Source organism: Larus michahellis, chromosome 1, assembly GCF_964199755.1.
Source record: "Larus michahellis chromosome 1, bLarMic1.1, whole genome shotgun sequence".
In the NCBI taxonomy this organism is placed as follows: domain Eukaryota; kingdom Metazoa; phylum Chordata; class Aves; order Charadriiformes; family Laridae; genus Larus; species Larus michahellis.
The window spans coordinates 84,696,499-84,723,797 of NC_133896.1; the positions used below are offsets into that span (position 1 = coordinate 84,696,499).

The 27,299-nt window shown below is 38.9% G+C and overlaps 1 protein-coding gene across 2 annotated transcripts in view; it reads right to left on the reverse strand.

The window, feature by feature from the left end:
* Positions 1–289: 289 nt before the first annotated feature.
* VWF (von Willebrand factor) overlaps positions 290–27,299 on the reverse strand; it is a 146,023-nt gene continuing 119,013 nt past the window's right edge. Inside the window, exons 44-52 of one of the 2 annotated variants that reach the window (XM_074589548.1) lie at positions 21,387–21,497; positions 19,258–19,441; positions 18,305–18,345; positions 13,236–13,352; positions 9,906–10,004; positions 8,399–8,527; positions 6,630–6,669; positions 2,433–2,530; positions 290–637 (exon numbers count right to left, since the gene is read on the reverse strand). In XM_074589548.1, the coding sequence (XP_074445649.1) occupies positions 449–637; positions 2,433–2,530; positions 6,630–6,669; positions 8,399–8,527; positions 9,906–10,004; positions 13,236–13,352; positions 18,305–18,345; positions 19,258–19,441; positions 21,387–21,497 (1,008 nt within the window). In that variant the 3' untranslated portion in view covers positions 290–448. Of the gene's footprint in view, positions 638–2,432; positions 2,531–6,629; positions 6,670–8,398; positions 8,528–9,905; positions 10,005–13,235; positions 13,353–18,304; positions 18,346–19,245; positions 19,442–21,386; positions 21,498–27,299 lie in introns of both variants that reach the window. The other variant, XM_074589537.1, reaches the window with a different exon arrangement.

Consider the following 27,299-nt stretch of genomic DNA (forward strand, 5'->3'; position numbering starts at 1 on the left):
TGTTCCCTCTCCTGTTCTGTTAAACTGCCTTTGTCTCAACCCACGAGTTTTGCCTTTTTCTTCCGATTCTTCCCATATTGGGAAAGCCCAAGCGAGCGGCACGTGGTTCTTTGTTGCCGTCTGAGGCTAAACCCCGACAGGGATATGTTTTTTTAAGTAGAAGCAATTATTTAATTATTTCTGTTACTGTGTTGTGGGTTTGCTTTTTTTTTTTTTTTAATATTTTAAATAATGTGAATTACTTTACCCGGTGAAGATGAAAGAGAACAATACAATAATCAAAAAATGCTCCATTGTGCTAGTAAGTTTTATTGTTTGCTACGTTGATACAATTAGTTAGTTGGGATTCTACTGGATAAAACGGTCTACAAAGAGAAAATGAGGCTTGCACTGCAAAGTTCCTTCATCATAAAACTTGAGATTACACAACTGGGCTTCTTAGAAATATTCAGTCTGTACACTTCCGAGAATAGCATTCACACTGAGAGGCAGAAGGGATATAATGCTGCACCACCGTCCCATTGGCACACCGGAGGGGGATCGTGACTATGGTTGTTTGAGTGGCAGTACAGCAGCTGCACAGGTCTTCCCATTTCCCTGTCTGAACAGAGTATCTGGTATTGCTTCTGCACTTGCCCTGAATGGAAAAAAGAGATACCGAGTTTGAACATGCCAGATTTCAGTGAGATCAGAATCCACGTTCTTCCCTAGAAAACATCCGTGGACAGCTTCTCCTGGAGTTCAGTGCTCTGCTGTAAAACACAAACTCAGAGACAAGTATCTGATACCAGAGTGTGGGGTGCTGGTCAAAGTGTAATGTCTTATGAGCATAAGCATAGCGAAGGAGAGATGAAGAAACTGATCACACAAAAAAAGCCTATAATTTAAGATAACATAGGTGATGTCCAGGGCTGTATTATTGGCTTCTAAGCACCTATGGTAATCATCTCAGCTATATGAGATTGTGCATTCGGAAAGTGCTTTAGCCAAAACATGGCAAGTTACACGTCAATGGCTGTCCTGCTGGCTGCTATTTTTCCTTGTTCTACTTCTCTGGACACTTTACTAATTTAGACCAAGCCATCAATGGCTGTAGCTATAAGCTTTCATAATGTAAAAACAAATAGCCCCACATCAAACTCTGTCAGAGTCCCTTTCTTTTTGAGGCTTTGCATTCTTATTTCTGAGATGAATACCAAAAAATTATATAGCATTATCAGGGAGGACTTTAGAAAAACTGTTCTCTACACCAGCTATAGCAGGAGTACTTAGTTTACTCAATATATGGACAGATTAGCAATATAAAATCTGTACTTTTGCAGGTGAATCTTCAATACATATGACTTTATGGCTAAGGACCTGATTATCATTGAGTTTGTGGACAGGACAAGAGGTCAAGAATTTATTTTTTAATTAAAAGGTAAGTGTTTTCGTTGCTTTTCTTAAAGCTTCCACTCTTATTAAGACTTTTGTAGCAAATGAAGGTCCTTTGCCAGAAAAGCTCAGGCATGTGTGCCCTTAATACTTCTCTCTGTTCCCATTCTTTTCCCAGTAGTCATGGGAAAGAGAGGGACTCATTTTGCCTACTGCCTTAATTAAAGAGAATACTCAAGGGGCTGGGTGCAAGCCATCTTCTTGGCTGCCACCCTTGTATGGCATAGTTGGGATTTTATAGAATCCTTGTATGAAGCTTGGTTATCTTGGATTGAGCATCTATTCTGCTACAACCCAGTCTTGGAAGAGAATGTCATTTTTCGTTCCCAGTCTCAGAGAGATGGGAACGTCCAGAAGGGAAACCACGCTGCTGTTCCAAATGGAAGTTGCCCTATAAGGTGTAATCAGTAATGGGCAGGAAATTAAACTTCTAATCTGATTATGGAAGAAATGCACAAGACAAACAGATTAGTGCTCAGAGCACTTACAGAGCACAGAAGTCAAATCGTAGCACCCAAGTTTAAACATCTTTTAAAGTATCATGCATCTAAATACCTATTCACACTCTCAGAAATCAACTTCAGAGCCTGAAGAGGGATACGTGGGCTTAACTGTAGACTCAGATCTGAAAATCAGCCTCACTAATACTAAGATGAAAATTCTTTATGAAGAAAGTCCTAATAAAGCTACTTCAGAGTCGTTAATTTCTGATGGAAGCAAAGGAGAGCGGTATGAACAAAGCCTTTGTGTCTAACGTATGTGCCTTTTTTCATGCTGGCTTGAATAGAGAAAATTCAGCATCACGAAATTACTTTAGGAAATAAATGCCAATGAGGTTTACACTGAGTGAATCAATGAGAAGGACAGAAACCGATGCTGCACTTACTGTAGTGAAGCCATAGTGGAGGCAAAGGTTTCCCTTGTGGAAGGGAGAAAGGGGGCAAGGGCAGGGCTTGGGAAGGGGGGGGTTTGCTTTTTGTCTCTTTTTTTTTATTTACCTCACAGTGAGAAATAGGCACTTCCTTTTCAGCTACACATCCATTGGTATTCCTATACTGCAGTCTGCTACTTACTGGTCGACATTCCACTTCCACACCTACCAAGTTAAAAAAAAAATAAAAAAATAAGAAACGAAGTGTTTAACAGTGCTGACAATTGCCTTTTTTAAATTCCCTTTCCCTTATTACTGAAATTGCTGTTAGTGAGACATCACTACTGGTAAGATTCCTAGCAAGAGAATTAGGTGTGTCTCCTTAGAGTAATTAATGCAGAGCTGTGTGATTATAACACACTTCAGCCCTAAAATTCCACCAGAGAGCAGGGTTTCCCTCATGTTTCTTTTCAATTGACTACTTTGTTTGAAAGTCAACCTGCCATCTACTGTCTGCTTTTTACCTGTTGGCTTCTGTGTTGGGTAACTCTCCTTTTAAAGATAGTTCACTGGTAAATTGGGCGAGCAGAACCCCAGTAACCTAATCAGAGAAACAGAGCACCCTGCCCTGGCTATTCCTGGGGCTGTCACAGGAGAGAGGTCCCGTTGCCTTGGGATGATGCCCTTCAAGATGAGTCAGTGGGAGCAGCTCTCCAGATCACCTTACAGACTGAGGTGGGTCACTGCCTTCAGGGACTCCTTATGTGGTGCTAGAGAAGAATGTTTTGGGATCCTACAAAACTTACCTATCACGGGATTTTTAGGGGAGGAACCAAAGCTGGGGGAAGAGAGGGATTAAGGTGGTTTGGTGAGAATGTGGGTGCTGTTTGCCAGAGTACTGAGTGTTTCTGTGCATGTAGGTAAAGAACGCGTGCTTGCAAGTTGTACACGTGTTTGTGTGTATTCCTATTGGGATACATGCCCAGCCTCACTGTTGCCCGGACCTGGGGACAAGGAGCTGTGGCAGCCTTGTCTCTATCAAGCTCCTAGATTTGACAACTCCTAACAGTCCTTGAACGTGTGGTGCAGTTTGCAAAAAACCTAATGTGACAAAAAGAAAAACTAGGAAAACAATAAAATTAGAGAACTAATTCTGTGAAAATCTAACTTTGGGTCAATAGGAACGTTTCCACTGTGTTCAGTAAATCATAAAATACTCCAATACTTGTTTTCCAATACTTTTTGCGTTTAGTGTTAGGTAAGCTCTCCCTGATTTTTTTCTGTCTATCAAGAAATCCACAAAGGAGGCAGTAGGTCTGGATTTATTATGTGCTGAGGGTGCAAGCTCAGGGAATCTGCTGATCCCTCTTTGTGAAGTGAGGTTGGTTTGCTATGACCTGTTAACTGCAGTAGTCAACAGTGACTCTGCTCCTCCACTTCTGAAGGGAACCTCACCATTGGCACACTCAAATACAGGCTAATCCAGAATATTTTATTCTGAACACTCTTGTCTGTTTTGGTCCACATCTAAAGATTTGTGAAGGAGCTAATGCATTTTTAAGTGGATATTTTATGCACTGCAAACAGCAGTTCTTTGTGCTGTTAACATAGTGCTATACCTGTCTGTAAAAACAGGCTCCTACTTTTACTTATTTCTAGCCAACCAATAGAATTTCTGTATTTACCAGAATACTGGACTAGTTTTTACGTACTACGCAAGAGCATTTCAGAGAGCTGAAGGAATTCATCTGGCCAACTGCACAACTAAGTAGATAACATAAGTTGAAGAGAAATGTATCCATCTTCCTAGCAGCAAATAGAGCTTTCAATACCTTTTCCATGGGAATGTTAGTACCAAATTGGCTCTGTGCCTTGCTAAGACTTTACGGTTCATAAAAACAAAAAAAAAGAAAAAAAAAAAGAGCTTGAAAAGTGTTTTTATTTCATCACTTCATTTGATAAAACTTGTCCACCTGGAAGGAATACGCAATTGTGTCCACACAACTGAAAAGTCCAAACAAAATAATTGTAATCAGACTCAACACAGCTTCATCACCTTTTTGATCCTGACTTATCAACTCATTCTCGAGTTACTTCACTACTCTCTTTTTTTTTTTTTTTTGTAGACTGTGCCTCCTTTGCAAAGGAGACATATGCAATTGAGATCAACAGGGAAAAGGTAAGAAGCAGAGATGCAACTTCTTTCTTAAGTGGGAAAATAAGGATTATCCTTTGCAAATAATCAAGTCCTTTGCTAGTACCACAAAAATCTAATGAGAAAATAAGCCTTATGCACTCCTATGTACTTAAAACCTGGAACAATGCCCTCAGACGCACCAACAAACTACAATTGCGAAAGCATAACACGGAAAGGGAAAACTGGCTACTTAAAAACCTTTGTTCAAAGCCATGAGAGAATCTACTGAACCAAAGGCATCACCCTGACCTGTGCTTTGAACTTGAGAGAACAAGTTCTTTGCCCAGATCTTTATGGTACTGAGGTGTCTGAAAGACAAACTTTCTCAAGACCTGGGATGGCAACGTAACCCATATCTAAGTCTCTATGTCCATGAGAAACTGATTATTCTCATATCTGACTTTTAAGAATAATTAAACTACTCTGGTTTTACAGTAGCTTTGCCAAGCCTTGGTGTTCCCTGTAGAGTATGTAACAGATTGCATGTTGCTACTGAGTGCCCTGGTGGAAAGATATAAATACAGAGGAGAGAGAAAGAGAGTTTGGGATCTAAAAGTATCTGTTTGATTCAAAGCTACGTGTTAATCACTGTCCTTCAATTGATAACCCACGGTTAGTTGGCTGGATGCAGTATGTTGGCTTGTTCCTTATGGAGGTCCCTGAATAGAGAAGCGACCAGGAATAGGACTGTGTAGTAATACAGGACTTTTCAGTTTTTAGCTATATCCAAGCAAACGTCAATGGGAATAAGGATTTGAAGGCCCATACAATATGGGCCGTTTTAGACAGGTGATATTTCACTTGGATCAGTTTGCTTTTGCTGCTGCAAGGAGGTATCATTTTTAAATCACTATAACTGTTAAATAAATATATGTATTGAACTGTTCTCATTTGGAACTGGATTTCTCCTCTCCTCAACTGCAGTGATAGGCATTCTCAATTAGTAGAGCCTGCCCACCACCCTGTCTTTTAGACCTTAAAATCTGTTTTTGTTCATAAATAATTTTCAGTATTCCTTCCTTGAAGCCCGGTAGATGAACGCTCTCTTAACTAAATTACCTGTTTGAGCCATTTGATGACAGTCTATCTCAATAGCTTTCTGACTTCTATTTCTCAAGCCGGAACTCAGGGCTTATACAGACGGGCAATGGCTGCAAACTCTCTAGGAGTTAACGTCCTTCATCAGGGGTATTATTACAGCAGTTACTGTGCCAGTGTGGTGATAGGCTGCTATGCTGGCCATCTTTTATTTATTAGCGCATGCACAGAGGAAAAAAATAAAAGAGATAACGGAACACAGGCAAGATGTTGATATTCTGACCTTAGAAGAGAGTATCGACCTTTTGTTGCTTTTTTTTTTTTTAATTTAAATGAACTACAGTTTTATTAATTTTTTTTACTTACAAAGGAGAAAACTGAGAGGTTGTCTGTTCACAAAAGCATCAGAGATTCATTTTAGAAATGAGAACCCAACCCTGCAATCCTTCCTCATGTAAGCAAACCCTTCCTGCGCTCACAGCCTGATTGACATTTGGATTATCTACACAACGATGCATGAAATTAAGAGTTGCAGGACTGACTCCTAAACTGACGAATTGAAGATGCAGTCAGGCCATTCAATAGGAATGCACTTTTAACAGGCATTTCCCCTACCATTTTTTGGTTATTACATCATCAAAAAACCAAGCAAAATTACATTACTGATACCGGGGGGGGGGGGGGGGGTGTTTGCTGAATTCATTTTAAGTTGATTGATTATTCATGAAGTGGTTGCCTCACATATTCAGTATCAGGTTATGTGACTTGTCAACCTGTGTGTGTAATACTGTTACTGTTATCATCTTTAGATGAACAATAAAATAAAACATTCATAATTAACATCTGCATAAAATGTGGAGAGTATCTGTTTCTTTCTAAGCGCTTGTGAATACTGTCAAAACACGTGTTCCAGTGGACAAAACATGCAGCAGTATCCCGACCAGAGGATGGACTTGTTTGATGGTTTATTTTAACCACATTGCTTAGCTCCATTTCATTAAACTGCATCTTATGCAAAACGTAGCTCCTTACCCAGTAGCTTACACTCTCTGCAATTTCCATACAAAAAATTTTGGCTTATTTACTTACATGTGTCACAGCAGGTATTGCCAAGTTTTGTAATTCTGCCCTAAAAAAATAAACAAAGGAAACTTCTATTTTGGCACAAGTAATACCCATTCGTTCTGCTGGAAGAATACAAAAGGATGTTTAAAACGGGGCATTAGGCAAGAAAATTGTATTTCTATATTGTACAAAATTATAAATCTACATTAGTAATCATCTCTTTATCCATTTTAAGGTTTTGAACTTGTGATTGTTGGTAGATGATGGAAAATGACTATATTAGCAAGTTCCACAACCTGAAAACATAGCTTTCACCTTATATTAGGAGCTTTCGAAAGTAAAGACATTGAATACAAATAAATGTATGGGAACCAGAAGGATAAAACCAATAGCATTCAAGTCTTATGTCTGTTTAAGAAAGGAAGTTAAACATTCCCTCTTGATTTTTTTAGCAATATAGATGAAAGCATGCCTATTCCACAACAGCTGAAAATGTTCAGGCAAATCATCATAAAATATCACATCTGTCAAATAAGTTTCAACAGCCAAAATTTTTATTGTTTCATTACTATAATGTAGAAAATAATTCTGAGAAATACATGTATGGTGGAAAATTACTGAAAACCCATAGTGAAAGGAAAAATGGATAAATATTTATACTGCAGGATGATGCCATTGTTGCTTTAAACACATGAACATACAGGCAAAAGTTTGGAGGCTGCTTTAATTAAAAAACCTAAAACCTAAACTTTCCATCTGTAACCAGATGGAATTTTATAGCTGAAAAAGTTGTGGTGGGTTGGTTTTTTTTGGTTTGGTTTGGTTTGGTTTTTTTGATGGGAGGAGAATAAATGCAGTTTGGGAAGTTCTAGTTAAAAAGTAAACTACTCTTCACTGATTTTCAATGAAGACCTTTAGAATATGAATATATATGTATAACCCCAGACCTGTAACATAATCCAGCATTTTTCTAAATCTCTGTATAACAAAACTGTGTGCGCTGTACTGATTTCACAAAGTGAGACATGCACTGTAGAAGCTTTATTCCTCCTGCATTATACATATCAAATCCTCCATTTGCTTGATAGGTACGTAGAGAGAGGTTTGGGCACAAACTTTGTTAAAGGTTTCCTGCTTCCTCTTGTGCCCAAGAAAATGGGGACAGGTGGATGTAAACACCTGTGTGATGCTAGACGAGCAAGAGCAGGACCCCATATGCTACATCCCAACCTGCACTCTGTTCCTCAGTGCATGGCTAACCTCAAATCACAGGAAAGATGGGTGGACATGTCGAGGGGGGGGTTTATTATACCATTATACCAAGCAACTGCAAATGTGGAAGTCTGAGCTCTTCCTACAGCATTGTGAACATTCCTTTCCCTAACTTCCTATGAGCGTAGAGAAAAAAAAAGTCTTAGCATTTCATATGCATATTCATATAATTAAAAAAAAGTGTCTGATCTGACTGTTTTCTCAGTTTGTGTAATTATCCACACAGTTTTGCTCTGGATACCAAACTGAAAATATCATTAGAACAACCATTTTCTTATGTTTGCTGCTTCATATGGAACAGAACTACTGCAATCTCAGCATCTCCCCTGCAGTATAGTCCCACATAAAACCAGCAGGTATTTTATAATAAAGAAAACTTACAGTTCAAATTCAGTTTAGCCAAGATGCTGGGAGAGGGTTGGGTTTTTCCACCCCAATACACATAAGGTACTTATATACAGAACCATAAACATGACAGAGGCTATGTTTAACCTGGAAGCAGGACCCATTTCACTACTTACTCCTTCAGCCAGACATCTTCTGGAATCAAATGGAGGACAGCCAGTGATTCTCCTTTCCCAGATAAATTCCCCTTTCTCATTTACTTTACAGGAGTGACTATCACAGCCATCCTGAAGTGATTCATTCGGCTGTAAAGAATTAAAGGTTGTTAGCTTTACACAGAAACAACATGGGACAGTAAGTTTTCAGGATACTATACAACCTGACTATTCCTGTATTGATATTTCAATTAACATACCAGGGTGGTGAGGTTTATAAAACATGGAAATCTTTAGTAAACAGAATTATTTGTCAACAAAGTCACCATCTTCTGTTTACTTCCATAGCCATATTGATTGCAGCTCAGTCAAGACTTCCAAAACCTGACCTTTTTCAGCTCTTAACAGAGAAGAAATTTCCATTAACTGAAAAGAGAAACTATTCTAAGTGAGAAACTTGGGAGTTTGGCTATGAATTTTATTTTAAAGAGACGTGTGTGTGTATATATGTATATGAGTAAATAACTTCTGTCTGACTTGGGAGCTTCTTTAAAAAAATACATAAAACCACCCCCACACCTCCACATAGAATCATAAAATCATTTATGTTGGAAAAGACCTTTAAGGTCCTCGAGTCCAACTGTAAACATAACATTGCCAAGTCTGCCATTATGTCCCTGAGGGCCAGGTCTACCAACCTTTTAAATACCTCCAGGGATGGCGACCCAACCACTTCCCTGGGCAGCCTGTTCCAATGCTTGACAACCTTCTCAGTGAAGAAATTTTTCCTAATATCCAATCTAAACCTCCCTAGTGTAACTTGAGGCTGTTTCCTCTTGTCCCATCATCTGTTACTTGGGAGAAGAGACTGACCCCCACCTCGCTACAGCCTCCTTTCAGGTAGTTGTAGAGAGCGATAAGGTCTCCCCTCAGCCTCCTTTTCTCCAGGCTAAACAAACACAGTTCCCTCAGCCGCTCCTCACAAAACTTGTGCCCTAGACCCCTCACCAGCTTCATTGTTCTTCCCATACTCTCCCCATCTAAATCTTAGTTCAGGAATGGAAGAAAATAAAATGTTATATATTCTGCTTCTTGTGACAAGCTGATGGATTTTAACCAGAAAAAATATCCACTCCTGTTTAAGAACCTATCATGCTGGATAAATTTTTCAAAATTCACATTTTCAATTTAAATTATCCATTTCTCATTTAAAAATGAGGTTTTTAATTTCCTCTAAGTAGTTGTTTGAGCTCATGTTCCAGTTAAAGTTCCTTGACAATATTCATGCTTTCAGGTACATCTAGACTGTCACTCTATAATTTTGCACTGTGGTGTGAAGTCTCATTTTTTTCATTTACAAACAACAACAACAAAAAACCAAAACACCATTCTGAGATATAAGAGAAAAGGCACAAGCAATACCATGCTGCCTAATCAAAAAGGAGGAAAAAAAAGCACTTTTCGTGGGTTCACCAGGAGTCTGTCCTACATTTACATTTACTCATAAGTAAGAGTGCTAAAAACTTACCTGAAGGTATTTAAGCCTTCCATCTCTCAGCCTGATGCCACATGAAGTTGGCACACATTTTCCACAGCAAGAGCCAGGGAGTTCCTGCCTTCTGTAATTCTAGAAGGTAAAGGACATTTTTCTGGGTTTATTTTGCTTTGAGCATGGTTCCTCCACTTATTTGTAGAGTTGTTTTTTTTTTTAAAAAAAATTCAACAGACAAAGCGATAGCCACCAAAATGCTTTTTTAAACAGTAGGACTAGACTAGCTTAATCTAATTAGTTGCATACTTTTGTGGGGGTTTTTTGTTGTTATTTTATAAAGGCTGGCATTAATCTTTGTACTGATTTATTATATAATAGGGACATAAGTTTATTTCCAAGTACAAAGCCTCCTGTGACCACTAAATTCAATATTCTTTGACTATGACAGTTGCTGAGCCAGGTCCACTAAACAACACATGACAGTAGGAGAGGGTAGGAAACTTATTAAAATGTTTTGAGTGACATACAGTTTGCATTTGTGGCATGCAGGAGCTTCTCTGTGAAGCTAATGAATACTACGCAGCGCAACTTGGAAAAGGAGTTTGAAGTGCTTAAACCAGGAGAAAGGGGCAAGGTAACCAGTCAGCAGTGGGCAGGGAAAGGGGAGAATAAAGCTAAGTGGAAAATTTGGACTATGGAAAGAAAAAGAAAATGACCTGATTAAGCCAGAAAGTAAGAAGAGCATCAGAGAAGGTATGACATAAGATGAAAAAGGAGAGAAAAAAAGAACAGAGGAATAATGGAGCCCCATAAATTACACAGGAAGGAAAAATAGTGGCAAGGAAAGGAGCGCAAGAGACTGAGCAGCACTAGATGGAGAGGAAGAAAGGTATAGAGTGGATAAAGGGGAAAAAAAAAAAAAGAAAAAAAAAAACAGAAAGGAACTGAGTTAACACATGAAGTGTCCCACAGTAATGTCTCCAGCTGCTGCACATAACCAACAGCTGCTTATGATGAGCTGAACATTTTTAAGACAACAAACACTTTCTGGTTGAGTGAAGGCATGCATGTTATCCATATGTTTTTTATAGAAAAAGAATTTGGGGAGGGTGGGAGGTTACTATTAAATCATTGGAAGAAAACATAGTTCATTGTTATTTAGGTGAACTTGCTCTACTAGCAAAAATGTAAGCACCTAAATTAGGTCAATAAAATGCCTCTGATGAGCAGAATATGCTGCAGTTGGCTGCACTTCAACTACCAGTGCATTTACTTTCACAGCTTCAGCATCCAGTAGAAAGCAGGTGCTCCTGAGAGACTATATATACTCTTAACCCGTGATTTTATCCATTATGAAGGAATTGCTTTTGCTCTGGGTATACCATGAAATCAATGACCCTGCGACAGGAAAGATCCCAAGTATGTGTGTGAATCCCATTGGCCTTAGAGGGATGAAGATATTCTGTATCTTATTTGATATTTTTTCTTCTCAAGCTTCAAAGATTCATTACAATGGCCACAAAGGGATACATCCACCTAGACCTGCAACTTCCCTTGGGTAGCTGCACATCTCCTAAACAGAAATCCATAGCTTAATAAGCCCAACTGGAAATTGCCCTTTTTTCAGGCTTTTTTGTTTAGTCTATACTTTTGAGTCAGGTGGGGCAAAAGAGCTGTTTGGGAATTGTGTGGGTGGTGAAAGAAACAGAAGAGGAATGTTTCCCCATTTTTTTACCATGTATTTTTATTGATTCCTCTACCTTTAATTTCTACAGCTGGCTTCTTGCATTGAAAAGCAAGAACTGATGTTTGCGTATTTTTGTGTGGGAACATCCATATGCACACATGTTTCTAGCCGCAGATTCATTCTAGTGTATCTGGGTTTTTTTCATTGATCTGCCAGGTTACATTTTGTGGAAGTGAGAAAGATGCTCAGCACTGAGCTTGGCCATTTATTTTCCTTTCAGAAACCTGCGTATATAATCGGAACTTACAGAAGGGGTGATATTAGGGTCCAGAACAACACAAAGTATTCCAGGTTCTCCCTTTTGTCACAGGCTACATCCGTACCATCAAATAAAGGGTGTCAAGGACAGTTTTCTGGCCCTGCAGACAAGTGGAACACGTATGTATGTCTAAACTGCATTCTCACCACAAAACGGGCTGGCCTTGGGTTGTCCTAACCACTGACCTATACACAAGCATTATTTGGAATTTTGCTAGCTAGAAAGGGGCAACTGGGACACTGCTGACAATTCTTCAAGATAAGTGGTTGCAGGGCATAATTTGAGCCTGCAGTCTTGCTCTGTTTAGTTTACTAGTACAGATGAAACCAAAGAAACTAGTACAGATGAAACATTGTCCTTTCCAGTTCTACTTAGGGATTGAAAACTGGACTCATCCAAAACTCTATTCCTTTCTCTTGCAGGGACCCTATCAATGTATGCCTCTCCAGAATATCAGCCAGGAATTCTATATGACCACATCAGAGATGTGTCTTTTTGGTGCAACAGCCACTGCTTGCACAGACCCCAGGTTTGGTTGGGTCCATTGGGCTCCATGCATTATCCAGGGAAAGGCAGAAGAGGATGGGGCGTTTAAGCCTTTTCCTGTGAAACTTAGCTGCTGGTCTGCGCTCTTCAGACAGGGGGAGATTAAGCCAGCCTCTGCAACTAGCTGAGGCTTCCTTCTGCTTGAGGTATTGGTGCTAAGAGAAAACTACGTGACTGAGCAGAAGTAGTCAGGCACTCCAGTCCCACTGTTGGTCAGTGGAATAAAAATGTGAGCTATTTTCCCCTGGCTTTCCCAGCCAAGCTCATTCCTTGCTGATGATGACAGCAAAGCAGCAGCAAAGACTTCAAAAAGGACAGTGGAACTGATGGGGACAATCGCCTCAAATCACCTAAGGCATGACTGGGAACCAGAAAAAAATATTATTGGGCTCAGCTATTAGACAGTACAGAATAGTCATAGGAAAGCCCTGAAACATGGAGACCTGGCTGAACTGCCGGCGCCTGGAGGGTCAGATAATACTGTTGGAAAGAAGACACAGCAATTCCTGTTGCCAATGGTTTGCCAAACCTTATTTTACCTTAAAGGTAAGTCTAAAATACACAGTAAAGATGTGCCTGTGGACCTGAGTATAACGAAAAGTTACCTTTCGTACACCGTGGATTAAGATCACATTTGGTATATTTAATCTAAATCAAGTAAAGAAAAACATGGGGATACAACTTCTCAGAAAAAATTCAAAAAAGGCAACAGGTCCCATAGTTGTACAGAAAATAAACTGGTATATACAGCGAAGAACGTGACCTTCTAATCAGACACATTCTTAATGAAAACATCCAGATCACTTGCACTTACTGTTGGGCATGGTTGACAGCTTAATTTTGTACATGTCAGAGTATATCGCCGAGAAGATGTTGACTGGATGGAGCAGACACACGTTGTGCATTGATCCACCATCAGGCGTCTCCATGGCTGAAACGTTAGAAACAGTTTTTAAGTCAGTGACCATCTCTTCAACAGCACACATAAATGAGCAATTCTAGCCAGGTTAAGTCTCCTCCATTAAATCTTGCAATGCAATTCGTTACAAGAGAAACTAGAAAACTGATGCCCCCACTTTCCAGAGATCCAAATTTTTGCATCTGTGATTCTACAACAAGCAGCATAGCACGAGGACGCTTTTCAAGTAAGCACTTCAGAATTCCTTAATCTGCGAAATGGCATTGGCATTTCTTATTTTCTTGCTTACAAAACTAGCAAGAAAGAAAGGAATCCTTGAAAGCGATGAGGAAGATTTTGTCATGACCCATCCTGACTATGTGTTAGGTAGTTGCCACCAGTTCATTTTTTGTGAGTGTAGTGAATTGGTTTGCCAACAAGTTTTTATTTTTGAGCCATTGCAACCCACAGATCATGGGCAGAAATTTCTTGTTATTGCTCTTGTAATGACACTGTTTAGAATCTCTAGAGGCCTAAAAGTGTAAAATTGAGATAGAGGAAAGAAAAAAAAAAAAACCAAAAAAACAAACAAATAAACCAGAAACAGAATTACTGAGTGAAGAACTGGACTTATCCATAGTTACAACAAAATCAGTGTCTGAGCTGGTACACAATTAAAATTCCCCGAGCTCTTCACCAGCACCTTGTTTGCTGGATCCCATCACCTTTTCAAAGCAAGCAAAAATGGCATTTAAAATGTACAGAGAAAAATGCCAAACTATTAACGGGAAACAAGAGGATGTGGAGTTAGTAAGTGGATTCCTAGTGCTGAAAGGAATTCTAAATACAAAGTCTTCCTGCTTTCCAAGTGCACAGGCTTTCATGTCAACCTCAAAATACTAAACTCCTATGGCTGAATGGACAAAATGGGAGGAGCCTATTAAAGACTTTCACAAAGAACTTCTAAAACCTAATAAATTAAGTAAATAGACAATATCACTAGATTATAAAAGCTTTGAGTAGTGCTTCAAGTGCCGATGCAATTTCACTACTGACTTCTTTTGGACGGAATTTCCCTTGCTACATACTATGCATATCTTCAAATTCCATTTTTTGCTTGTTCCACAGTAGTAAACGCTCATGGAACAAACGGAGCAAAACCAAGAAGCTGTCCAGAGTAACACTGTAAAGGTAATAGGTTTGTGGGTAGCTCAGAGCCAACACTGACATACACTGAAGGACAAATGTTATGATTACAGAATTTTAATTACATTCTTACTCTGCACCCCGGCACAACAGAAGTCCTCAGGGCTCATCTGTCTTCTATAAAGCACCAGCAATAGCAATGACTTTTTTCTTGTTTTGTAGAGATCTATAAAAAAGATCCTCCACAAACAACATGATGGGGTGGTAATACCTATAGGGATATGCCCCTGTCTTTTTAACAGCCCAACTTGAGACCTTGGCACAGAACCCTTCAGCTTTCTTGGTTTAGCCGTTTACAGTGAATATCAGGTCATTAATCTGGAGGGTTAGAAGACCTCAATGGTTGCAAGCATGAGGACACATTCATAACATTTTCATATGGGAAAGGGATGGATAGAAAATGCCATATGAAACTCCAGACTTCTTATTTACCACCAACATTGGAAAGCATTCAGATGCCAGAGTGATAGTTCTAGTACAGAATACATGGCCTCACAAGAGCATTCAACCACTGACGCTAGTATTGCTCTACTGGTTAGAGCAATGTGCATGTGAACAAACACACACGCATGTGCGTGTACATACAAAAGCCTTGCAAATATGCGAGACGTCATCATCATGGTGACACATTTCAAAATATATTTGGTTTTGCTTTGTTTACTATCATAACCAGGCCCTTTAGAAGTAAATACTTATCACAGAATGTCTCAGTAGCTCTAGGCTTTCACACCAGGAAGAAAGCATCTATAAAGCCACAACTGATATTATAGTTGATATCCTCATTGGATCTTCTAATAATCCTAACACTCCAATTAAATGCAACAAAGAATAGATAAAGTTGAGTTTATACTAAAATCACTGTTATAGGCAGGAACCTAGGGCTTACTAGAAACACGTTGAAACAAAATCCTCACACACAAGCATCTTGAACTTTTTGGGAAAGGTCTTACCTTGATCCAAAGTTTGCATTACAGCTTAGTTCTGTGATATTTATTTAATGTATTTAGGGATCAGCGTGCTAATGGCTTTAACAATGGCTTTCTGTGAACAAACATAGCTTAGCATGACCGGAATGAGTGAAATAATGGATTGATACATCTTTTTCCCTTTATATAATACACCTATCATGTATTTTCTTGGCTAACTTTGAATTATATGTCAACATCTGCTAACCCAACGTTAGTCAGTGCAACCAAAATAACCTGCATAAAGCCCAAATCTACTCAGATCTCCTTCAAAAATGTCACTCAGTAAAAGCCTGGGAAAACAGATGAGTGATACAGATAATCCTTTTGGTAAATACAGCCACCTGCTTGGAAGTCTGCAGTTAAAGCCCACAGCATTGTTAAGAACAGTGGAGTGAATGCAATACACCAAATTACTGGAATATAATATTGGTAACCAGATACAAGACAAAAATGTAAAGGGATTAAGGACACAGTCAGTTAACAGAACTGCAGTAAAAGACTCAAAACTTGGAACTATTCGGTGAATGAGTTAATGGAGCAAAGTTTTCCCCTGATATAAAATGAAATTTGAAACCTATTCTTAAAGGACCCAGAATAAAGTTTTTGAAATCCAGGAAGTATAAACTTCTGTAGACACCACATCTTCCTTCCTGGCTAAAACTCTGGAACAGTCACTGAAGTAAAGAATAGTGTAAGACGAAGCTGTAGTAATGCCAGCTGCTCAAAAGCTTTCAGACATGTAGCTAATTAGCTTACAATAATTCATTAAGTGAAGCTAGTTTAATTGAAAAGAATAGTTCATTAATTTAAGGCAAGTTCTAATATAAGCTCTAATTTAAATTATTTTAATTTTTTTTAAATAAAAATGGCCACTTTGGTTAGAAATCTTCCAAGATTGTATCGCAACTCGAATTTCACACTCTCTCCATCCTGAGAACATATTTTTGGTAACTGCTTTGTTGAATGCTAACTTCGGTAATGCTTGACATTTGCGACAGCAAGAGCACAGAAGTAATGTAACAGCTGGGGCCTACCTACACCCTCAAAATCTTGCACAGGCAATATTTGATAAAACGGATAATTTTCAGGGAGAACAATAACACCTTTTAAAAGCTGTATTAAAATAAAAAATAATAAAAAAAAAAATTTAAAAGACAGCTTTTATTATATAGCCAGATAGCAAATAAGAATGAGTCAAAATGTATTTTTGCATCAGCTGAAACTCTTTATGAATTCATCCCAAATTGGGAAAATTTTGTCAAGATAGGAATCTTTTTCAATACTGTAGAAGCTGAAATATTTTAAGTATTCAAAACACAAATACTTCTCATTTTGCCTTCAACATGACATTTTGTTTCAAAATTTGCTTATGCTTTATTTTAAAGTATTTGAAACTATCTTAAAATTCTTGAAAATAGAACAAAGACTTTACTTGACAGATCAGGTAAAGATTTTGTTGGAAGAGAAAAAAATTAGTTGTTCATAAAAGAACAGCATGCAACTGGAAAGACACATTCTTTTTGCAACACAGAATATATACATATATGCATAACTATATAACAGAAGGTGGCAAGAGCTAGCAATTACTATACTGCATGACATTCTTTACAAGTATGGCCTTTATAAAACGCAATAACTAGTTTTGACAACATACTATAGAGGAGACAGATAGAGGAATCAAAGAGAAAGCAGATTATTTCAGATTTCACCACTTTAAAACCCTTCTCCCAGTGTTCTGACAAGAAAGGCAGAGTTATTCCTTGGATTTAATTCTACAGGGAAATAATCCCCACACACGATGGATGCTTGATGACAGGGCTTTAGCTCTACCTGATAAACTTACGCCTATCAACTATGAAAAAAATCAAAAGCCAAAGAAATAGATGGAGAAAGGTTCTCTCTGCCATACCTGAAAAGTCCAAAGAGTTTTGGGTAAGCTTACCTTTTAAATATATGAAGAAAGACAGACATACATTGACAATGCAGGAATACATAGGTTAAAAGTTAGGTTAAATGACTAAAGAGGACCTGTTTCCCTGGGGGATGATGAGAATATTTAGAGCTCTTTGACACCAGAGGTGCTGCCAGAATATGGATTTAGGGAAACAATGGACAATTGACAGAGCTCTCCAAAGAAAAATTCGGCATAAATGAGATCAGATGCTCAACTCCCATCATTCCCACTGTCATGGGCTGGGTTAAACATGTCTTAATCTATCCATTAAATATGCAGTTGAGAAAAAATTTCCTCTGAGGGCATATCAGCAGGGATCTTGAAAGGGGACAGAGGTCAAACAGTGAGGAAGCTCAGCTTTCCCATCCTTGCTAAGAGCCAAGGAGGGATACCCCTCCTTCTACACAGGTGGAGCAAGAGCCTCCATCCTTTTTTAATCTGCTTTATCCTCTAGGTAGAATACGGGAAGTTTTTGCTTCCCCAAAGTGGGCAAGGATCATTTCTGAGATTATCCCTTGCAGATAGTTTCCTGTGTGTTTGGTAGCCTGCAAGTCATTACACAATGTAGAGTACCACAGTTTCTAAGCACTTCTCTCAAGCATCCTTTCAAGATAAGGAAACTTTACTGTCCCCGTTTTGAAGAGATACTCATTGTCATACAGGAAGTCTGTGGCAGGGTCACCAACTGGACATACAGGTGCTGAGCCCCTTGCCACTGCTTTTACCCCAAACCTCTCTTGCAGAGATTCTGTCTGAACAAAGCTTATGTATATTTTGGCAAGTTTGTGTTCTTCAAAGGCTTATTCGTATATCTAAATGTCTTACCATCACAGCAAATAAAAGGAATAGTGTCTTACCCCAATAACAGTTCCATTCAAAGGACAACCATTCAGGGGTACTGAAAAAGAAGATAATATTCCACTTAGCATTACCTTTATCATGACATTACCAAGATTTAATAAACCACAGGTGTGTTTTTTTGACTTATTATATTTTCAATTGAAGACATTTAGATCCAGTTTCACTGTAAAGAGGCATGATTGAGCCCTATTACGTTAGATCTTGAAAGATAACAATTTGTCATAGTTATCCTGAATTCCACCTCAAACACCTCCAAATATCTCTTGCTGAGTTGTTGGTTGCTTTTTTTTTTTTTTTTTTTTTAACAAGTACATGGCACCATATAATTTTTTCCCTCCAGTTCAAGTCTTGCACTCTCAGAAGGTGCACTCAGGTTTTCTGCAAGTTACATTGCGTATTTCTCTTCCTCCTCCTCCCACTGCTAGCTTCTCACGTTGTGGTCAATTAAACCTGACTGTGAGTCTTCTCAAACTGAGGGCAATTAGCCAAATCTTCTGATTTGCACTTTTGATCCAAGTCTGTGCTAGGAAATGGCCACAACCACAACTCTCAGAGACACACAGAAGACAGCATGGCTGCGTGCAAACTCCCTGTTCATAGGAGGCACCTGGGAGAGCATTGAACCTTCCTAGGACAAAAGCACCTCAGGACCTCTTTTATATGCTTAACAATGCAGGCTAGAGCTGTAGAGACATAGCCTGGTATGCCTCTGAAGCAACGCAAAATAGCTTCAGTGGTAAGTAGTTCAAAAGGAGACAGTGAACATCAGTTGGAAAGAGGAAGTAATAGCAGCAGGTGCTATTGTACTCAACATCTAGCTTATACTGGAGAGCTTCAAAGTAGTATCATACTCGCATAACACAAACTTTTGAAATTGCTGTTGAGAAACAGGAGATAAACACATGAGACGATTCATTCTTGATTCCATTTGTCATACACAAAACTTTACCACATCTGCAAGAAGGACAGCAGTCTATTATTTGGTCACAACGCAGTTCAGTTCCCTCTGGACAGTCAGGCACATCCATTTGAGAGCAAGAAAGATTCTTCTGCTGCACAAAAACTTCGTTGTTCACCCGGACACACTCATTGATAATGCAAGGGTTGAAAGGCGATCGCCACTCTGTGCCGACCTGATGGGAAATTGTAAAAGGATTAAATATAGGCAGCGGTATTTGTGCCACTGGATAGAGAGAAGACCACCACAGCCAACATGCTGGTTTGCAAAAGCACGTTTACTGTGCCAGGAGAAGTCTGTCACTCAACAGTTCTCCACAAATCCTTATCACTACAATCAGTTTGTAAAACAGTCTTCTGCTTTGTTTGTAGACTATAGGAGTTACAGGAGTATCCTTAAGGTGAAAAATAAAGGGCCAAGTGAAATAACATGTGAAGGAGAAAAAGCACTCAGCTAAATTTAAACCTACATTTGTTACCCGGTAGCTGGCTGCACTGCAGTGTGCTGTACCCAAGCTGGCCCTCTTTCTGCTGGAACCTGCTGCAAATCAGCTCTACTAAGCCCAAAAGAGGCTTTGGCGATAGGCTCTAGACCTGAAAAAACTTGCAAACGTAGAAAAGACTGGATCTTATTGACAGCGCTGCTGATTACAATGACCCATGGGTCAGACGAGGTGGGAACTTCAAGTGCTATTATGGGAAGAGGCATCACCACAGGCCAGAAAGAAGATGCTTCACAGTTCAATGCAGAGGGGAGCTATCACTGCTTTGAAGCTATCACTGCTTTGAAGCTGTATGCCGCCACCCATAACACTCTGAATACACTTCAAGAACAGTGACAGTGAAATCTGATCTCCAACTCTAGTAAATCCAAACATCTTTTCTTAGAAAGCTAGGGAATACTTTTATGTGTTAAATACTTAGTTCTTTGTTAATGACAAAAGAGTTGAAAGAGGACACACGAAGAAAGAGACAGCAAAGTATAAGGACAACAGAAATCAGTAAGACACAGTGGGACATTAAAATTGTCCCTGTAGAGGCTTGTTTTATGAAGCAGAGAAGAATATTGATCCACATTAAGAAATGGCCTTGGTAAAATCAGGGAAGATGCAGGCTGAAAAATGATACATTAACATTTTTTAAAAGACAGCAGCAGACTGCCTTTGTAAAAGAAGCAATTAAGAAGTTAATATTAAATATGTGAACGTGAGACATAGGAGATGTAGATGAGAACGCAGATGTATTATAAAAAAGAACAACGCTTAGGGAAGAAAAGATGGGGAGAAGGTCTATTATTTTAAATAGATTTAATTTACTGTTCTTGCCTTTGTTTAATCCAAAACTGTGCATAAGATTATGCAATTTAATGCTATTGGGGCAGGCAAAGGCTTGCCAATGGCGGTTGGGTTAGGGACAGAACAAACTGAATAGCCTGAAGGAATTAAAAATGTAGGCCAGAAAAGAAACAAATGTCCATGTAGCTATTGAGAGTGTAGGGCATCTGCAGAACGTTTTAAATGGCTGCTTCATGCACTCACTTCCCGCTAGGCTCTTTGAATCCTAAGGGAAGAGGCACACTGCTGAAAATACATTGTTAGTTTGAGCAGAAAACAAGTATGGCCTGGACCATTGCGGTCTGATCTGACATGCAGCAATCATCTTTAGCAACCAGAGAATACTTCATGTTTATATCCTCATTTACTTCCTGATATTTCATTGTGTACCACATAGGATATCCTATTGGAATAGGACACTGAAATTCAAGCAATCCACTACCCCATCTGCCTGCTATCCATAGAGTAATACAAATTAATCGGGATGATTTAAACAAATAGCCTACAGCCAGAGAAACAACATGTCCCATTAACGTTCTATTGATCTACCATTTGTGAAATTACTAATTTTACACAAAAATATTGCTCCCTTAGAGCCCAAAAAAGGTGGGGAGGGTTTGCTTGTTAGAACCAAGTCAGTCACACACCCCAAAAACCATTGTTTTTCAGTACTGCTTGATGTCTAGAAGAAATAGGTCATATCTTCTTCACCTCTTTCCATGGACCACAAAATAATTCCAGGGCACTTCTGCTAGAACAGGAAGCATCCGTACCATCGCCACCTCACCTCATGCAAACGAGGATCTGCATCACCCCGAGACCAGAGTAGCTGCTCCTCACAGGCAGTCTTCTGGCATCTCCCACAACACTCCCCTTCTTCGACAATATACTTGTAACCCTGTAGGAGAAAAGAAAAGGACTGACTGATCCAGGAATAGGAGACAAATGGGAAGATTAGTCCTAAAAGAAAATGCTGGGAAAAACGTTTAATGTTAGCAACTCTTTATGGAAAGGGGAGTTTGAAAACAGAACTGTAAGGCCACACACGGCCATTACAAAACAAACAGATGGTCCGCCCAGCTCAGCATCCTGTGAAATGGTTAACATTATCTGCCAGAAAAAATTAAAATGCGCACAACATTAGGAGCAGAAATTCTTATCTCATTAGTTCCTGCTTAATATAACTTTTGAAGACACAGTCACTTCAGCTACATGGACTAATTCTAGGTACTATCTTTGCTCAGGTCATGCCAATCAACTAATGGGCCTTGTAAGGATAACACCTTCTCTAGTGTGGTACAGAGCATGCCTTCTTGGAGTACAGAAAATATTGATGGTGCCTGACATTAAAAATAAAACAAAAAAGAAAAAAGAATAAAAAAATCTGAAATCACCCTGAAACATCTTCCTTTTTCTAGGATCTGCTCAAATATGTAATAGTGCAAAGATTTGACACAAGACAAAAGAACAATGACATAAACAGGCAGAAATGGAATGGAAAGGGAAGAGGTAAAAGAAAAATTCTTTCAGACGACACCGAGCTATTTCAACAGCATTAAGCAGCAGTCATTTCCAAATATTAGTTTATCGTGTATAAGCCATTTCGTTTATGCATTAGCAAATTGTAAAGAGCAAGTCTTTCCAATAAAATGGCCCTACAGAGGAGTGCAAAAGGAAAAAGAAGTAAGTCCACTTTTAAGGGTGACTGTCAGAATTGCCATGCTATTTGGTAAATTTTGAGAGAAAACTATATGTGAATGTTAAGAATCCAGTTTAAAAATCACTACATTAAATCAGCTCTGTTTTTAGATACGAGTCATATCTAAAAAACAGGGACCAGTTTTGACTGATCATTTCATCTTTCTGTTTCCTGAAGCAACTAGACAAATATTCAAACATTGGAGTATCTAAGTGAAATAAAGCAAGGAACCTTAGTCAATTAGAAATAATATATTCTGCATTTAATAGCTAGGCAGCTCCAAAGGCAAAACATTACTCTGATTTCAATACAGAGTTTAAGGAAAGATGTTCTGTCAAAGAAAATATTGTTCATGTGAAAAATGTCAATGAAAATAAGCATAATTTCATTTTTGTCAACCTCTTTGGACTGAATTGCTGAAGTATTCACAACTGCTCCCTCCCTTCATGAACTGTCCTTCATTTGTAATATGAAGCACATTAGCAAACCTCAATAATTAACAAACTTTCATATGAAAGTGCATTTTGTATAATGTCGTAAAAACGGAATACCAGAGTTTGATCTAGCTTTGTGGAAAAAGTTGTGCTGTTGAGCATTTTGTTTTATATGACTTTTATCTGCTAAATACATGCTTGAAGCAGCTCAAGTATCGGATACAACATTTTATTTGTGTGGCAAACTCAGAGAAGTAAAAATCCATGAGCTGTTTGTGCCCAGAAAAAAGCAAAATCCAGCTGCGGGACCTAAATTTCACTAAAGTGGGTTTGAACAGAGCCCTCTAAAGAGCAAACAAAAAAGTGCTTGCTATGCCTCAGACTTAAGGGATGATTTGCACCCCTAAGGCACTGACAAAGATGTTGGTTTTGGATAGTTCAACCTGCCTGATTGGCCCTTTTGGTGCTCGGTGCGTTCAAAATGTGGGGGCTCTGACTCCTAAGGGGAAGAAATGCAGGAGGTCGCAGCTCCTGACCTCAGCACGTGCTGAGCTTCTCCTAACACAGCCCCAGAACCACCATAGACTACAAACCTGTTTCAGAAGACAAATCTGCAAACTGCAGCAGTCTAAGAGCTCCTGAAGAAGCAAAGTATCCACCTGTACTTGAGGACTAAGGTGGACAGTGATTCCCATATTTCACCATCAGAAAACACCATCTTTCCTACCTCAGACCACGGAAATTTGGGCCCACAGGAATAAAGAAAGCTTTATTTTATGCTTAATTCTAAAGGTGGTAATGTTTAAGGTTACACCTAAGAAAAGGAAAATGTATTGTGCATTTTGTGCATTTTGAGGTGTTTTTTTATTATTTTTTTTTTTCCAGTAAGATGATTTATGTACAAAGAGTGTATGCTACCAGGATTATTCCTGAGCTGCACAACCTATGAACATGAACTAGTTTCAGATACTATGCTGTTGAAGGTTAATGTTAGATTGAACTAGGCATAGTAAGTAGTGTCTGCCCCTTCCTTCATTATTTTTCATTTACTAGCATATAGACACTAGCATATAGATGTGCCAGTTTGCAACAGGTTGTTCAGGGATGCACTTATAGTTAATATTCCGCTTGTCTTCTGCTTTTTCTGGACTGGATCTGATGCTTTCTTCCTCCTCCGCATCTTGCCTTTTAGAAAAAAAAAACACCACAGAGTTCAAACCTCAAATAGGGAATTAGAACTCAGTAGTCCTTGGTAAGTGTCTGACCGTTTCTCACGCTGAAAGGCAGATGACAGTCTTCAGGACTCGAGGATCGTGCCCCGGGGAGGTAAGGGATAAGGCAACACAAGGCACCCCTCGCATTTGAACCGGTTCAGGTGGCTGATGTGGGAGTGATAATCAGCAGCTGCGATGGAGAACCCGACAAGTGCTCAGATATGCCGCCAGATCAGGCTGTTTTATCAAACACAAATGCTGAGATAAAGCTGATCTCCCACGCAGAGGGTGAAAGCATACAGATTAAGACATTCTACATGGCGGGAGGGAATTACGCCCACTTTTGAACTGGTGCCTGTCCTGCGACAACTGAAAGAGGAATGCAAATTAATTCTGTAGCATTCAGAGAACGCTCATTTTGGTTTCGTCGCCTACTCAAAGCTCCCGGAGGGATCCACACAAGCTATGGCTTGGCACATTTCTGCCCTCCCTCTTTCACACTAGGATTGCTCAGGATATAGAGTTCATCTTCTCGTGGGTACTAAGGTTTTGTCCATAAAACTCTTATCAGCTGCCTTTTGGCCAACAAATTCGAAAGAATGAACGGAGATTGTTCCTCAATGTCGTATTTTTAAGAAGGCTCCAGTATTTTCCTCTTACATATTGAGATTATAGTACCTAGAAAGGGTTGGAGGAATGAAAGAGAATGAAAATGACAACAGTAGATCAAGAAAAACCCAGTAGGGTGGATATAAATCAACTTGAAATGCTGAAAGAAAAATCTTCAGTGGTGATGAATCAGCACAATCGTAGAGATTTCCCTGGAGCTGCACTCATTTACCCCAGGTGAGGACTTAATTCTCCATTTGCAAATCTCTAGAACATTAAGGTATCATTTCCTAATTTCCATAATAAATTATGCTTTAAAATGCAAGCAGGATGTTTGGAATTACCTCCCACCAAGACTTTCACAGTTTTTAAATGGGATCCTGCACATCTAATATTCAAACAACAGTCTTCCTTTTACATTAATTTCTTTGACCTCCTTAATACGCACTATTAAGCCATTTACCATGCTTTACATGCTACTTCATAGGAAAATATACGTTTGAAATATTGGAGATTAAAGCCATAAATTTTCTAGTCAGCATCTATCGCAACCATCATTCACTATGCCTTTGCACGTACGGTGTGAATGTTCTTTATTTAAATTTAACACAGTCATCAGGAGGCTTGAAAAATCTAACCTAATTAATTTACACACACTTAGCCAAATGGCTTTGTCTTAAACACTTATCCCAGAAAATTATGCTTCATTCTTCTCATAATCATTGAGCACTTTAAATTACCCAATGCTTTAAACCACACTCTTTTATATCACTTACAAAGTACCTAACTCCAAGAACATTGACAGAAATTGAGCAAAGCAAGTGCTCCCTTTGCATTAGTATACTAGCGATTCTTAAGGTGTTTTGAAAGCTGTTATCCATTTTATCGCCACGATTCTCTAAAGGGATGTAGTCTGCTGTACTTTCAGAGAAATAATTTCTGAAGAAGCTCCAGGAGGGAGACAACACTCCTCCTTGTGGCACATGCAATAATTACAGCAATCTGCTTGCTTTCTCAAAACTTTGATAAGAGAAAGAAAGAAGACAGAAAAAGTGAGGGGACTATAACATAGAATGAAGCAAACCCACATCTGGTTCACAAGTGAGAAGTCTGTATTTGCTGTTAATATCCTCAGAGAACTATGGGATTGGTTAATTTTATTGAAACATCCACTCTTTTCCCGTAGCATTTCTTTACCTTCTAAAACAACAGTTAGGGTTTGAGTTTGATTTTGTCATGCTCAGGACAGTAGCACTGTCCACTCATCAGGGTGAAGGAGCTGGTACATGTATCATGTTTTTTTTCTCTTTTTGTGTAGCTAGATAAAAAGCCATAGGCTGTTTTCACAGAAGTCGGATGACACAGTCAACAATGATACTGCACAACCATGAGCAGCAGAGAGTTTGGACATCATCTGAGTAATGATCCATGATTAAGATATGTCTTTAATATCATTACAACTTTCAATGTCATCTAATCTGAACTGAAAAATAAGCTTCAAAGCCAATTCAAACTGGACTACAGAACTTCTGTGGTCCTTGATATGTGTATCAACTGAATCAGGAATAAGCAAAGGTAAAAAGGAAAATCTGAGCTATCCACACTCTCCAACAGCTACAGTTTTGGTTGTACAACTTTGGTAACCATTAAAAGAGCAGAGGAAATGGCAAACTCCCAAAAAGAACTGGCATGGTTTCCACCAAGACTTTTTGTTTGTTTTTAGAAAACTTTTTGACAGTGCAATGCTTAAGGCTGATTTGTCAGAAACTGTAGGTCTGCATTAGCGATACTTTAGTGGAATAACAGATTATTGATAAAGTTATGGCTATGAGCCAAAAGACAGCCTCATACTTTAGATCTAATATTTCATAATTGCCATATTAGAAACAAGTTTCTTCTACTATTAGAAATTGAAGGGATTCTCTTGCAAAAGCTGAAATCCACCCTCGTGATTTTCGCTGCACTAGGCACCCTCAAGCTTTCTTACCAAGCTGTATGCTTGCAGAAAGAGCATTAGTTTGGTTTGTTGGGTTTTGTTTTTTTTTAATGGATTGGCTTTTTGTTCTGGAACAATGCAGTGTTTAAGACACAGTAGAGAAAAATATGAATTTTAAAAGTTTATATCTTTTTACACCTTCTCAGGTGCACATACCTATATGCTGTCCAGCCTGGTTCTGATACAGAGGCTGTAAGTTAAGTCATATTGAAATACAGTACTATTCAGGTGTTTGATATTCTTTGGAAACTGAGGCACAATTAGCTTAATAGAGTTCAGAAGAGAGAATTGCCTTTCAGATATTGGTTTGCTTAACTGAAATATTCATAGTCAAATTTCAATGCGTGACTAACTGTTTTAAAATATATATTAGCATAAATCCAAACGAGAATTTAAAACAAGTCAGACAAAGTAGGGTTTCTACAAGAGCTTTAACTCAGCTGTGAGGTGCTGCACATTTATGCTCTATGCCCGAGGTCAGCCTTTGTCTCCCAGACACATTATTAATGATGTCTTTCCAAAAGCAAAAAAGAACACCTCTAACTTCTCATAGCTGTATATACAAGGTTTGCTAATGAAGAGCATTCTTCCAAATATAACTGAACCAAAGCAGAGAGATCACGTGTTGATTTTTCTTAGCCTCTGTTCTGAATGGAACCACATAAATGGGACTCATTCAAAAGAATAACAAAAAAACCGGGGAAATACGGAACAGTGGGAAACAGGCCGCAAAGATTTGGAGACTTGG